The following is a 14,012-nucleotide window of genomic DNA, read 5'->3' as shown; positions in this document are numbered from 1 at the left end:
AAGCAAGTATGATAGATATAACAAAAAGTGAGAGCCAAAAAAGTCTAACTTATAGAGCAACTTGCAAGTTGAAGACCACACAGAATCAATGTGTGGGGAAATTATGTAGTAACTAGATTAAAAATATATACTTATACAGTACAGTGACTTCTGGCGCCATTTTTTGTGAGAGAATTTTCCTTCAGCATCTAAAAACGACAAACCGGAAATGACGCTGACATAGGAGAGAGCGGCCTGGTTAGAGTAAGTTTATAATGAACAAATATGGATCCAAATTCAAATTTTGAAACGGAAGAGGTTAATAAATATGTATTCCTATGCATACAACAGAGCACAGCTGTATAATTACGAGCCTGCTCAGCGTCCACGAGACCAGGAACAGACCAGAGTCAGGAGGAGTAACGGCCACAGGAGAGAGACTTATCTGCGGTGTGAGTGGAAGACTGGGCAGGTGTCTCGGTGAGTGAACGGCGTTAGCTAAGGACAGCTAACGATGGCTAACACTGCGTCAGCATAACATCATTAAGTTTACTATCACATATCAGGATATAACAAAACGAGTACTGGTCGTCTGTTGCTAGCATAAGTATTAATATTTGTCTGTTACAGACACAAATTAGCGAGTATCTACTTGTATCAGTTATGCCTATTGCGAAGGAGAGAGAGAGAGAGAGAGAGAGAGAGAGAGAGAGAGAGAGAGAGAGAGATGATTGACTGACTGACTGACTGACTGACACTTCACACTTGCTTCCTGTTGTTGAAATCACGATGCTGGCTAATTTGCAAGCTAGCAAACGTTAGAAAACAGGACTCTGCCCATGTTTTCATTGAGCAGAGGGTCCGTGACAATTGCTGCCGCCGCCACTGACGGCAGAACCAGAAGCTGCTAACAGTGGCCTACTGAGGCATACCATTCTAGCAGTAAGTCTCCACATCCTCTACATCCTATCTTTATTACATCTCCGGAAACATAATCCTCCTGTCTGAAACGAGCGCTGCGCACGACCGTGTTTTTAGTCACAGATGCAACAGTGAAGTCTCCTCACCTGCACAAAACGCACCTAAGCACGAAAGCTAGCTTAGTTTGTTTTCCTGACAGGAAAATAGTGGACTGTATGTCCTGACAGGCTGGAATTAGTGTAGCCCACTCCATACACAATAATTCGGCATGATGAGACATGGCTATTACACTGTAAAACTACCGAAAAAAACACCACACGACTGCTCAAACTCACCATCACCTATTACTGCACATTGTGTTGAGTCAGAGTCAGCCATACCGACACCTTTATGTGACGTAATGACGTGATGTGTTAAAAAAAAGCGTTTTTTAGGAGCTTAGCTGAAAACAGTCACCTTTTCCTCAGAATTTTAGGCTTTATGTCCTGTGAAACATATACATATAACTCTTGAACTGTCAAGTAGTAATTTTCAGACATTAAGTATAAATTTATTTAAACATTTAACCTGCAAGTTGTTCTGTAATGAACCACAGTGACAGACTGACATTTACATTTGATGTTGTTAGTTTTAATGATGTGTAAATTGCAAAACAGAGAATGTGATGTTGAAAACCTTGACAAATTTTGTTATGCAGGTGTGCTGGTATAGAGAACATGTGTATCCAGTAAAACAGATGACTCTGATGAACTATTTGACCTTTTTCCTTTTAAAATTGAACTTTAAAATAACACAACAAAACATAAACTCAGAGTATGAACTCTGTGATGTGAGATTTCTGAGTTCAGATCCAAAAAATAGGTTTCTAATGCTGCAGCACTATGTTCATGTTTGAGTAATCTACATGTGAATAATAAAGTAGCCTTCAAGGTTTATGTATTTTCTCCTTCACAGGCAGTGTTATTAATAGCCTCATCTTTCTTGTCGCCTTAAATACAGGATGAAATATTTTGACATGTTCATAGCAGAGGGAGGGAGGTCCAGGCCAAATAAACATTTGTTTCAATTAATCATTTAATTGTGAATTAAAGATAGCTTCACAGCCTGTCGGCTTTTCTTTGTAGCTCTGACGTCACTTTGAGTCAAAAGGTCTGCTATTCCCCCCTGTAAGTCACATCTTTATCTATTTAGGGAAAATCTTTAAAGAGGTACATTATCTTTGAGCAATGAAGGATGAATGTGTTTTCTTTGACCTTGTGAGCAAACTACAAAAAGTGGAGCAATCGATCGCTACCCTCTGAAGATGCTGCAACATTGTATTTTGGAATTAACAGTGAAAAAAAATAGTCAAGCCAGATGAACAGCTGTATTGAGATAAACCGTCACCCCATATGCTGAGGGAAAACAATCTCTGCACATTATGGAGACTGAAGATGAAAAAAATACACTTAATCAACTAACATTGATATTACTTCTGGCAATTAGGAGCATGCTGGTAATGATATGAGTTTTCAGCTGTAAATAATTATGCTGCCTGCGGGCCATACTTTAATTCTCGGCTGTATCTATAAACAATAATCAAACCAACAGCAGCAGGCTAAAAGTTGGAGATTTGTGGTTTGCAGAGCAGCGGTTGAGGAGCAGCTTATTGGAGCCCTGTGGTGATGCCAGTAGTCAGGGTCACCTTCAGGTGCTCTCTCATCTGTACACCAGTGTGCTAATGCGCAGCCCTATTGATCAGCCTGTGTGTGTCAACACACATATGCAGGTGCACACAAAGCACACAGATATGAGCTTATATCTAAAAGCTTATACATAGTCATGGGGTTACACACATGCATACTCACACATATGCTGTGTACTTGCACGCTGCACCAGATGAGGATAACAAGACAGTAAAGACACTTTGTGCAGTCAAGTAAACATGGATATCACAGAGACTTTATGTGAACACTCATAAACACTCAACTCTGTAATTTGTATTAGATATGAAAATATACACATTATACAGTGTTTGCTGATTCATGTAAGTTACTTAATGTATTTATTTGTGCTGCAAGGAAATGAAAGAATTCTTAATATTACTTAGTTCAGAATTTTCTAATTATTCCATGTGCATCTGTTGGTTTGTGCAGCTGCATTATGTTACTGGCCACATAACACTGTGACAAGGTTATAGATGGAAATATGTAAAGTAGTTTGTGTCATAAGACTAACAAGAGGATCACTGTAACATTTGCTTTTCTAACTATAAAACCATGCAAGTTACATTTGGCAGAGTCAAAACTTAACATGCTTAACATGGCCGCTGCACTGCTGCTGGAATATATAACAGTTTGTAAAGAGCAAAGAAAGAAAAAAAAACTTATAATGCAAGAGTGAGTCTTGACAGCTAACTTTTACTCACTGTCAAACAGGAAGCGGCAGCCTGCTGATGTGTAAGAACTAAGATGAAGTGCATAATTAAGGATACATATGAAAGCCGGCACTGGGCCTGAGATTAATTAGGTGCGTGTCAATACCCTCATCAATATCCGATTAACTAATGACACATGGCCCAATGAGGGCTATTGATCTGCTGCAAGTCTGCTGTGTTAATAGGTTGAAGCCAACGCTCAGTGGGAAAGCTGACAGAAAACTGAAGGGAGTTTCACAGCATGCACTGGACACAAGGCCCTAAATACAGCAGAATGTCCCCTCAGTCATAAGTAGTCAAATCACATTCATGTAATGTGGTCTCATGGGATTCCAGTGATTGCTGTGACCACAACTGAACTTATTTGGCTTTGCTAGAATTCCCATCCTTTTAGTGATAATTAAAAATGACCCCAAGGATTCCCTTCTCCTAAAAGAAAAAAAAGGACTCAATCTAGATTAATGGTGGTGGAATGGCCAACATCATAAGTTAGCCCCTTTATGATAATGATTGTAATGATAATAATGAACACTTGGATGAAGGATGAACAATCCCCTGTCCTGGAGTTGAATCCCTATACAGGTTAATTAGGTAAGATAACATCATTAGCCACTCTCATGCCTGCACAGAGAATTAATTGGATAAGATGGAGATTTAGGTCTAAATTTAATCGCATAAATGATCAACGACAGCTTAGACAAGAAATAGGAGGTCCAAATCGGTGGGCATCTTATTTAGATCAAATTTAACCAGCTTAATGAGCAAAAAGGATCTCAGTGGTTTGTAATATAGGTGCTGCAAAAATCCCTCCTGCATGCACTGTATTGATTAAAATGAACATTAATGATTCATTATTGTGCCTTGTTAACTTCTGATTGTTTTCAGTATTGTGGGGTAATCATGGAGAGATTGTAATATGGTCTCTTGAATGAACAGAACAGTCCACAGCAGCCATTATAAACTTTAGATAAAACAAAATATTCACCACTCTATATTGACAAAACAAATGAGCACTATTCATTGCTGATACATATGAGCAATCTCTCTTCCTCAGTTGAAAAGGCCACCAATGGCCTGATGGCTGTGCAGTCATAAGTAAAGCACAGTCTGACTGTTGGTTCTAAGGGAATCATTAGCTGTAGTTCATGATCTGTTCTAAGGGGGACATTAGTGTTAATATGCCTTATGCCAAAACGTGAGCAGACCAATCCGCAGGGCGCTGTGTACCTATTCTTCACAGCAGCTGTAAAGCTCACTGGGTTGTCTTTGGCTGAGAAACACGTTTGTCTGGAATTCCTTCTAAATAATGCATGGGGGGAACGTTTGCAGGAATTGTCATATACTACATAATGGATGTTTACAAAGCAGTGTTAGTGCTTTACTTTCAGTTTGTGGGAGTTCATTGTTATCAGCACTGAAAGGTGACAAAGCAACCTGTTTTACCAGCAGTATATCTGTTCTAGGGAAACAATAGGTTAACATCTCTTTGAGGGAGCACCATGCCACACTCCTCATTAATAATGAAACATCATTTAAAACACAAACAGTAATGCCATCTGGTAGATGGGACTGTCACACAGATGAAACTTTATCTTGGCACACCTCCGTTTTGGCAATGGCATGCTATAGACTGTGTCTGACGTCTCCTCCAAATGTGAAATTAAATACTCAAAATACACCGTCCCTCCTGTGGAATACCTTAATAACACACAGTTTCTACTTGATTTAATTTATAACATATATGCAGCAAATAGTAGAAACCTGAGATCTAAATTATGTATTTAGATACATTTGAAAGGTGTATAATTCAATCCAGACTTTCTGTTGTAGTTTTTGTTTCAGTGAGTGAAAGTGAACATGAGGAGGTTACTGGAGACTGTGTGTGTGTGTGTGTGTGTGTGTGTGTGTGTGTGTGTTTTGTTACAGACTGCGTCATTATCACCTTGACGACTGCAGTGTCGCTGACCAGGGAGAGGAAGAATACGGGCCTCACAAGGTAACATACCTCTTAATCCTAAACAATAACAATATGTATGTATACATTTACTAATTTAATGTGGCAGTTATTTGCAATAGATTTGGTTAATAATCCAGTAGGATCAAATGACATACTTCAGTGAAAAGTGTACTTAGAGAGGCATTACCTATTGAAATTTACGTGAGCAATAGCACTCTGACAAAATCCCATAATTCCCATAAATAAAATGCAATAGACTTGCATGAATTCACTCAAATATACTACACAACAGTGTACTGTTACTCACTTTGCAGTACACTGCTGATATATATATCTTTGTAAGTGCACTTTAAAGTGCAAAGAGCACATTTAGAGTAAATATGCATGTAAAATGTCTCAATTGTCCAGCGAGGAAGAAAAACTGCCCTTTTTCTACCCTTATTGTCGGCTGTGCAAACTCTGTGTCTTGAGGGAGACTGGCTGTTGTCAAACACTAAGAAAAGGCCTCTGTCCACAAGCAAATAAAATATTCTTTGGTGCACGGTGCCCTGTCCCTCGGTGACTATTGAATTACATCCCTTATCTGTGCTCATGGAAAAGAAAAAAGAATGTCAAGCGAAGATTTAAGGATGGATGCCATAGAAAAGGGGAAGTGCCTTGTTTAGTGCAACACAGACCACACCGTCATTCTGGATTGGATGAGCTTAGGTGACTAGATGACAGAGGAGATGGTCATTTTGAGGGCAGGAGAGGGAGATGGAAAAAGGGTTGCAGGTCAAATATAGTATCATATCATTTTAGATGTCGATGCACATATTTGCTTTTAGTTTAACTATTATTTGATTTAAGCAGTAGGCCATCAGTTGTCTTTAGGGATAATTGAGAACAACTTCCTTATTCATTATACTCCTTCTTTAATTCATGCTAAAAAGATCAGTGGAATTTTGGTGTGACAGAAAGCTAGAAAGCCACTGGTTAAAGCAGGTTTTATACAATGTTTTGCATAATTTGAAAACCATAAAACACTGGTTTGTGGAGAATGAAGGTCCAGAAAATGTCAAGTAGAGGCTGAGATATTTCAAAATTCAATACAGCAAACAATTGACATAAGTGTTGTCTTTCGGCTGTTAAACTCTGACCAGAGTTGCTTATACCAGGCATGTTCCTGGGATTAAACAGGGAAATAGTTTTGTGGTGTATGAATTAAAAACAAACACATTTGCAGGGAAACTCTGTATGGATAATTTGGCTGCATGCTGGCTAGTGTTGTGTGTATTGTTCAGTAAGCACATGAGATAATTTAACACAACAGTGAACTCATACAAGGCTATCTCTTTGGACTGCTGCTTACTAAAACAAGTACATTATACTTGTAGGACTTTAGGGGTTTGTTGCACTGTAATATATTCGCATATGGCTTTTGACAGAAAGCCTTAACCCCAAGCAGGAAAGTGAGTCAGTAATTTATGTGGTTAACAATAGTGTTGGCAATCTCATTGGTTAGGGAGCCAGTATTTGGCAGGAGGCGTGCAGTTTTAACAACTAATGGATGTATTTTTCTCACAGCATCACAATTTTACAGCCTGTATAAAACATTCACACACACACACGGTCGTACACACACAGATGGGCACACACACACATCATTGGTAACCCAAAAAACAGTTCAGCAAATTAAAAACAGGAATGTTAGGGTGTCTTTAATTCAATAAAATACACATGTAAAGGAAATGCTGCAAAGTACCTCTTTAAGTATTATCCCTCTTTTGTGTAGTTGGTGATAAGCGCCATTGGACACAAATAGACACAGCTGGAATTATAGCTAAGCTAAGAGTTTTATTCTCCACACTTACACAATCAAGTTTTTTTTATTATTATTATTATTTTTTTTTTTGGTGGGCCATGATAAGGTGCATGGATATCCTGTGGTCTTTGCCTAGTTAATGTGTATGGACCGCACACTGGCTCTACTTTCACTGAGTTATTACGCTGAGTGTAATTTGAAACAATTACAAAAACATTGGCCCACTTGTTACAACACTCATTTTCCCCTCACATAGACAAACCACAGATTCAATAGCTTTACATGTTTTTCAATCACACCCAGTGGAGCAGTGTTCAGTGTGAAAAAGTATAGCATTTCATCCTAGCTCGCATGGTATGGGATAATCTTTCACATTTTGCCTGGGGTTTGTTTTGCTATTTCAGCAGAAACTTGTGCAAGCCATGTGAATTACCATAGGAAAAGATGATAAAAAACCAAATGATATTGTATCAGATATAAATGAATAAACTATTTGAATGATCAGGGCAAATAATTTATCTGTGATAATAAATGGTGTTTATTGTTCTTTATTCTCTGAGATGCATTGTAGAGATAACAGTTTTAAACACACAAGCAGGAGAGAGATAATGTAACACTGGTTGGGGTGGAGGATTTTGTGCTGCACAGTAAGCTATTAAAAGAGCTCTTCTCAAATTTTAGCTCTAAAACATCAACAAACTTTGAATTATAAGGTATATTTAAAATCGTAGATTAAGTCAATACTATGTTCTCCTCAGGTGGAGTTCAGATTCTTAGAAGCTATATAGCATTAGATTTGTCCCGCTTTGACAGATTTCTCACCATATTTTCACACATTCTGTTTTGCAGTCCTCGCCGTTGCTCAGAGATCACGGTCACCCAGTGATGATCTTTTGCAGTTTGTGGAGATGGACACCTTTGGCAGTGTGAGTACAATTTCACTTCTGGCCCCTCATAGCAGTGTAGCTGAACACAAGGAGGTCAGGCCATATACCTCCATCTCTCTCTCTCTCTCTGAAGGTGCTGGTGCAGTCTGACCATTGACATTTAGCATTCCTCTGCGCTGCCTCTGGGTTCTCAATGGGGGATTGAGGGGTGCAGAGGCCAGTGCCTGGTTCTCAAGGGTAAAAACAAAAAGGCTCTTGAAAATCCCAAGGAGTTCCCATGATCCCAGAAAAGACCTTGATCCGACCTGTGTTAGATTTCCATTCCACACACAAAAAGTGCATATTTGGCTGATTTATTTGGTCTTTTGGACTGGATTTCAGACAGTGAATTGTAATGTTTTACTTGACTGGTGCTAAAATATTTGCCATGGTGATTTGACAATAATGAAAATTTGTTTGACAGTTTAGTCCAGGAAGGATTTTTTTTTCATAATTATTCAGCACTCATGGTCTTCACAGACATTTCTTAGTCAGTGCAGAAGCTTGTAGTGACATTTTATGGTGGAAAGTTTTCAAAGTCATTTTTCAAGGTTTTTTCCAGTAACATACATAATCTGTTAGCATCAAAGGAGCACACATGCATAAATAATTGACTAATTCACTTAAAGGGGGCCAGCGTAGATTAATTAAGCTTGAATACTAATTATGTTTTCTGTCTACACCAACTGACGCGGTCGTTGTTTAATAAGAAACTGTTGGGTGGGTCAAAATTGCTCTGCACGTATAAGCCTGCTCTATAAATTAAGATGGTTTCACATTTTAAGGGTAGAGTCGGGCTTTGTATGCCTTTGAAACAAAATGCTAACCTTATCTGTCATTATTTAAATAAAGATGCTTTGTAGATGCTTTCATTATTTTTATGACATTTTATTGAGATGACCATTTTTAATTATGTTGATAGATAAAAGGGGACAAAATCAACTTTTATGTCTTTATTGATTTAGCAAGGCATTCAGTCTCATCTTTATCATGTCTTTTATTATTTTATCACAACCCTTCATCATTACCATGTATAGTCACACATATGTGTACATAAAGACACCATTTTATTCAGCTGTCAGTATGGGTATGCTGTACATTCATTTCCATTCAAATCTGTCACTTAAAGAATGACACTTGCAGAATAGTCCACAAACAAAAACAAAACCCTGATATCATGGATTTTTAAGTACAAATTAGAACTCAGAAGAAGAGACAAAACGTGCAGGGATCTCTCTGTAAAGCTCTTAAGACTCTTGTCATTTCCAGAAGCACTCTTGTCCTTGACTCCTCTGCCTAGCGCACAGGGTGCTTGTCTGGAAATGGTAGCTTGAAGTAGCTCTGCAAAGACGAGGTTGTCTACACTCCCCTGGCAAGCCGCGCACACAGGGACAGAGGAAGACAGCTCAAAGCTGGGGCCTTGTTTACAGCAGCGTGGGGAAGAAAACAGGCAGACGTAAATGAGGGTTGACGGTTTCATGAAGCACAATTGGTTGATGGCAGATTCAATGTGACTGGGCTGAACTGGGCGATGATCCGTACAGTATGCAAAATTCACTTTCTAGCTTGTCTGTGCCCACCAGCCCCTAGCAGCAAGCGGTCTTCCCCAAGCCCTTCTAGCTATGCCTGTGAATGCAGCAAGAACTGAACAAGGGATTGTTGTGTTCAATTCCTTTTGACAACAATCACATTTAAAAGAGGAAAGCAAGAAAAAAAGTCCTGATTTTTTTTGTTACCAGTTATAAATGATTTTTTTTCTCATGTTCACTGCAAAGTAAGCATTTTGTGTAATACACAGTGAAATTAAGAGAGAAGTGGGAAGGTTTAGATTTGCATGTGTAGCCTAAAGATGACATGAGAATAAACTCAGAGGCTATTGCATTGTGCTACTTTACATGTATGTTGTAATATGCCCAAATTTCTTGGCACAGGATTTTGATGCAACACCATAAAATTTAGCATATTTATGTGCAATGTGACAGGAATCTTAGCCCGTACTGAGCCAGGGTATGTTTCTGCTATCATAGTTTTTAGGTACTAAATGGTCATTTCTACCTCTGAATATCCAGTTTATTTCAGAAACCTCTTTGATACCTTTTTTCCCCCAGGATTGAATTGTTGTTTATCGTTTTAGAAATGCAACATCTGCTGTTCCATCCAGTTATGGCACATTAAACAACAGTCCTTTTATTACAAGGAGCATGCTGTCAATGTCAGTGGGGTCTAGGGAGAGAGATGAGAACCAGGCATTTTTCTTAGCTCTCTAGACATGGAGGCTCACATGGCGCTGTGTGGATTAGATTTTTAGTGACAATGACCCAAAGCATCAGGCCTGGGGTGTATGTACTGTACTCCTTCTGTGTACTTTCCCTGGTGTGTTTACTAAGCTTTTTTTCCAGTAAACTTAAGGCAAGAATACATTCATAGTAATCAGAGGACTTATTGACATTTGCAGGACATGGAGCTAATTCACTTTGCATAGTGCCAAAAATTGTCACTGTTAGAAATGAGATGAAAACAATACTGTGCCCAGAGGAGAACTGATATGAACTGATTTTAAAATGACAGGACGGAAAGAATAAAAAAAAACGAAAAGTACAAAAATGTAAAGAAAAAAATCTAATGTAATATTCTTATAATTTTATGATTTATGTTATATGGTAGTGACTATATTATGTGTATGTATTAAAGACAGCTATACATTATGAGAAAGATCATACCCTAGATTATTCTATGTAGCAATTCGGATAATAAACACAGTACATTAAGATAAAACTTAATGGAATTTCTCCTTTGGTTTTCACCCATCTTTCTAAAGTGCCTTTAGCCCTAAGGCCCTAAGCCTATCTTCCATTGTTCTAATTTGATGATTAATTACATTAGCAAACAAAATATCAATCTCAACAATAACTTTCATGGTATCTGCTGTTAAATGACTAAACAAGAATCTTACAGTATCAAGTAAAAAATAGGATTTACTGTGGAGGGACATTATTTCAAATGTATTCATTAACGGTTTTCAGAATTGGCTGTGAGGTTCCAATAACAATCAAAATTTTAATACGATATAATGAATGCAAATGTCATGTAGCTTATTTAAATGACTACTTTAGTTCACAACACAATATTGTCTAAGTGTCCTGGTATAATACAAAACAAATTGTGATTCTGTGCAATTTTTTTTATTAGCAAAATAACCTGATTAATTTTCCTATAATTGTGTCAGGGAGATTCTCAATTTGCATGCTGTTCACACCCAAACAATATTTGTCTTGCAGAAAGGTGTAATGAAAATAAAAAGAAAGAAAGCACAGAGTCACAATCACTACTGATGCAGCATTTGCCAGTCTCATACTCCACAGTATGTGAAATTCAGAAAAAAAACTGATTGGTACCCAGTCGAAAAGAAAATGGTTTTTAAATAAGTTACAATTAGATAAGCATTAATCTCAGTGGTATAAATGAATGTCTTGCTGTAGGGCTTGTTGAATGTAAAAACAGATTTACAAAAACTCCTCTTACCAGATTGGTCTGGAAGTAGTCCTCCTCTATTTTAATTGCTCTGTCATTTAGAGTTGAAATAAGCCCCCCACCCATTCTGTCCCTTGATTTTGTCTTTGAAATTAAATATTGTATACAAATACATGCTGTTCATGGGCATGAGCACAGTTCATCATTGAAATCTGCATAAAATGATGCTTAAAAAGCTCCATACGCTTTGAGCAACAGAGCTCTTTTATATGGTGCATTCTTATGTAAACATATCCATAACGAAAACAACTACTTATGCCTTTTTCCTCAGCTTTCTTATTGTTCTGCTTGTCCACAGAAATGAGAGAAATGTGGGACTGCAGAGTTTGTTCCACATACTGTTGATTTCAAAGAAACCCATACTTACATATCCTCTACATCCTTTCTTCATTTTCTTTCCATTTCATGCTAGTGTAGGCCACCTACAACACTAGTATATATAGTGCACATATAAAGTGTGTATAGTATAGGAGACTACAGTACAAAAAAATATTTTAAAAAAATAAATTACATTCCATCTATCTGTCTATCTATCGCGTGTGTGTATGTGTGTGTGTGTGTATATATATATATATATATATATATTATATATATATATATATGTATATGTTTCTTCAAGCAATAAATTCTATAGTGAAAATTCTCCATTCTCGCTGTACATACAGGGGGACTATTTTTCTCTCTCCTTCAAGACTTTTTAGGTTGAGTTCATGTGAATGAAAGTAATGAGAAGTGTGGCTGGATTTCACTATGCATATTGCACACCAAGTCTGTGTATGCAGCCTGTGTAAAGATGCACAATTTTCCAGGAGAGAGTGTTGTTGGTGCCCATTCATTTTAGAAACAAGGAGGAAGTATTTTAATGTGACCTTCATTACACATTCATGTCAACTTTTCTTATCTATTTATGATTAAATTTTTTTCCACTCCTGTTGTTCAATTAGTGCTTGACCCCTTTAGCGGCGATGTAAATTAAATGACATTTCAGTGTCATCCCATATTTAAAATACTGTGTTAGTTGCGGATCATAAATGATGATCTTCATTCTGCAGCTAATTTATTCATTTAACAATTTCCCTCCAGAAGTTACAGCAGAAGGCTCTGCAGCAACCTAAGCAGAAGAAATCCAAGTCGGCTGAATTTCTGATGGGTGAGTCCTGCTTGATGAGTTATTGCTCATAATTTGTGTAAGGATTAATTAACTAATTACAGACAAATGGCTTTGGGCTAAATTTTGCTCTTGCTTGTCAGGGCGCAATTTGTAATTATTTTAATCATTTCTTCTTCTTCTCTTTTTTTCTCCTCCTGCAAGATTCTGATTTAATTTTAACCTAAATGTATTTTAGTGTCATTTGAGGGGGATGCGCTTGAACATTTTAGGGCAGAGGAATCACCAACAGAAATATTTTATTGCCATTAAATATGTTTTTTTAACCAGTCACTTTGACCTAAGTGTTGTATTGCCCCCTTCATGTTACTGTTTGTATTTTTATTATATTTCGACATATTTTGTCAGGGAAAGAGGAGAGAGCTGCAGTGATGGGCATAGAAAACCCAGCCTTCGATGAAGGAAGAAGTGCCAAGCTTTCCGTTCCTCCAGTTTGGCTGGGGAGAGATATTCGAGGTGACAGGCCAGATAGCACCCTTGCAGCTCACCAAAAAAAAATGGAGCTGCAAGCCCCTGCCAAAGAAAGAGGTGAAGCTTCATTCTTCATTAGCCTCAAATTTGTTGACAGTAGATGTGTTCCTGATCTAACCTTTCTCTCACTCTCTCTTTCTTTCTCTCTTTCCCTCTCTCTCCATTCGAGAGGCCCTTGGTCCCTGCATTCCAAAGCAAGCGTGTCCTGACAGGCAACCCTCGTATAACTTCTTCCTCTGCCGGAGAATGCTACAGTAGTGGGTGTTCTATCTCTATCTAGAAGTACCCTCGACACAATCAGCCTTAACTCCCACTCTCGGCTACATGCCTTGTGGTGGGCTGGAGTCATAGGAGAGTGCATTTACATATGCTACTACGCTACCAAGCCGATCCGCTGTCTGTGTGGTGTACTCAGAACGCCCCCGAAACACGGCTTAAGGCCAATCAGGCATACGAATATGCCCCCTTATAATTCAGTATGTCAGGGAGAACTCTTGAGGAATGGGATGGTAAATTAGGATGCGTTCAAGGCTGCAAGCGTGCCAGTTTTCTCAGGGATGAGTCACATGTAAGATTCTTGATTTAATGTGGTTTATTTTGCTTTTGCTGTGCATGGCTAGTAATTATTATCAATTATTTTCATTGTGTCTCATGCACATAAGGTAGGATTACACTTGGTGTGTGGAGCTGGTCAGCATATGGACAAAAAATTACAGACCATAAACATATATGATGTGGACCAATAATGTTAAGTCTAAACAAGTAATCAATAAAACTCTTTAACTGGCTGAAGAAAATTGCCATTCTGAACTTGCTAGCATGGCAACCCGTACCACTGC

At 38.1% G+C, this 14,012-nt stretch overlaps 1 protein-coding gene across 1 annotated transcript in view; it reads left to right on the top strand.

Annotated features, from left to right (window-relative positions):
* Positions 1-204: 204 nt before the first annotated feature.
* The window catches only part of ofcc1 (orofacial cleft 1 candidate 1), an 86,637-nt gene continuing 72,829 nt past the window's right edge, over positions 205-14,012 (top strand). The window contains 6 exon segments of the mRNA XM_051066929.1: positions 205-243; positions 331-459; positions 5,243-5,312; positions 7,927-8,003; positions 12,618-12,684; positions 13,051-13,230. Coding sequence (XP_050922886.1) covers positions 7,986-8,003; positions 12,618-12,684; positions 13,051-13,230 — 265 coding nt within the window. The 5' untranslated portion in view covers positions 205-243; positions 331-459; positions 5,243-5,312; positions 7,927-7,985.

The sequence above is a fragment of the Lates calcarifer genome, linkage group LG24, assembly GCF_001640805.2.
Source record: "Lates calcarifer isolate ASB-BC8 linkage group LG24, TLL_Latcal_v3, whole genome shotgun sequence".
NCBI lineage: Eukaryota > Metazoa > Chordata > Actinopteri > Centropomidae > Lates > Lates calcarifer.
The sequence above is the reverse complement of the archived record's forward strand: the minus strand, read 5'-3'. Positions and strand labels throughout refer to the sequence as shown.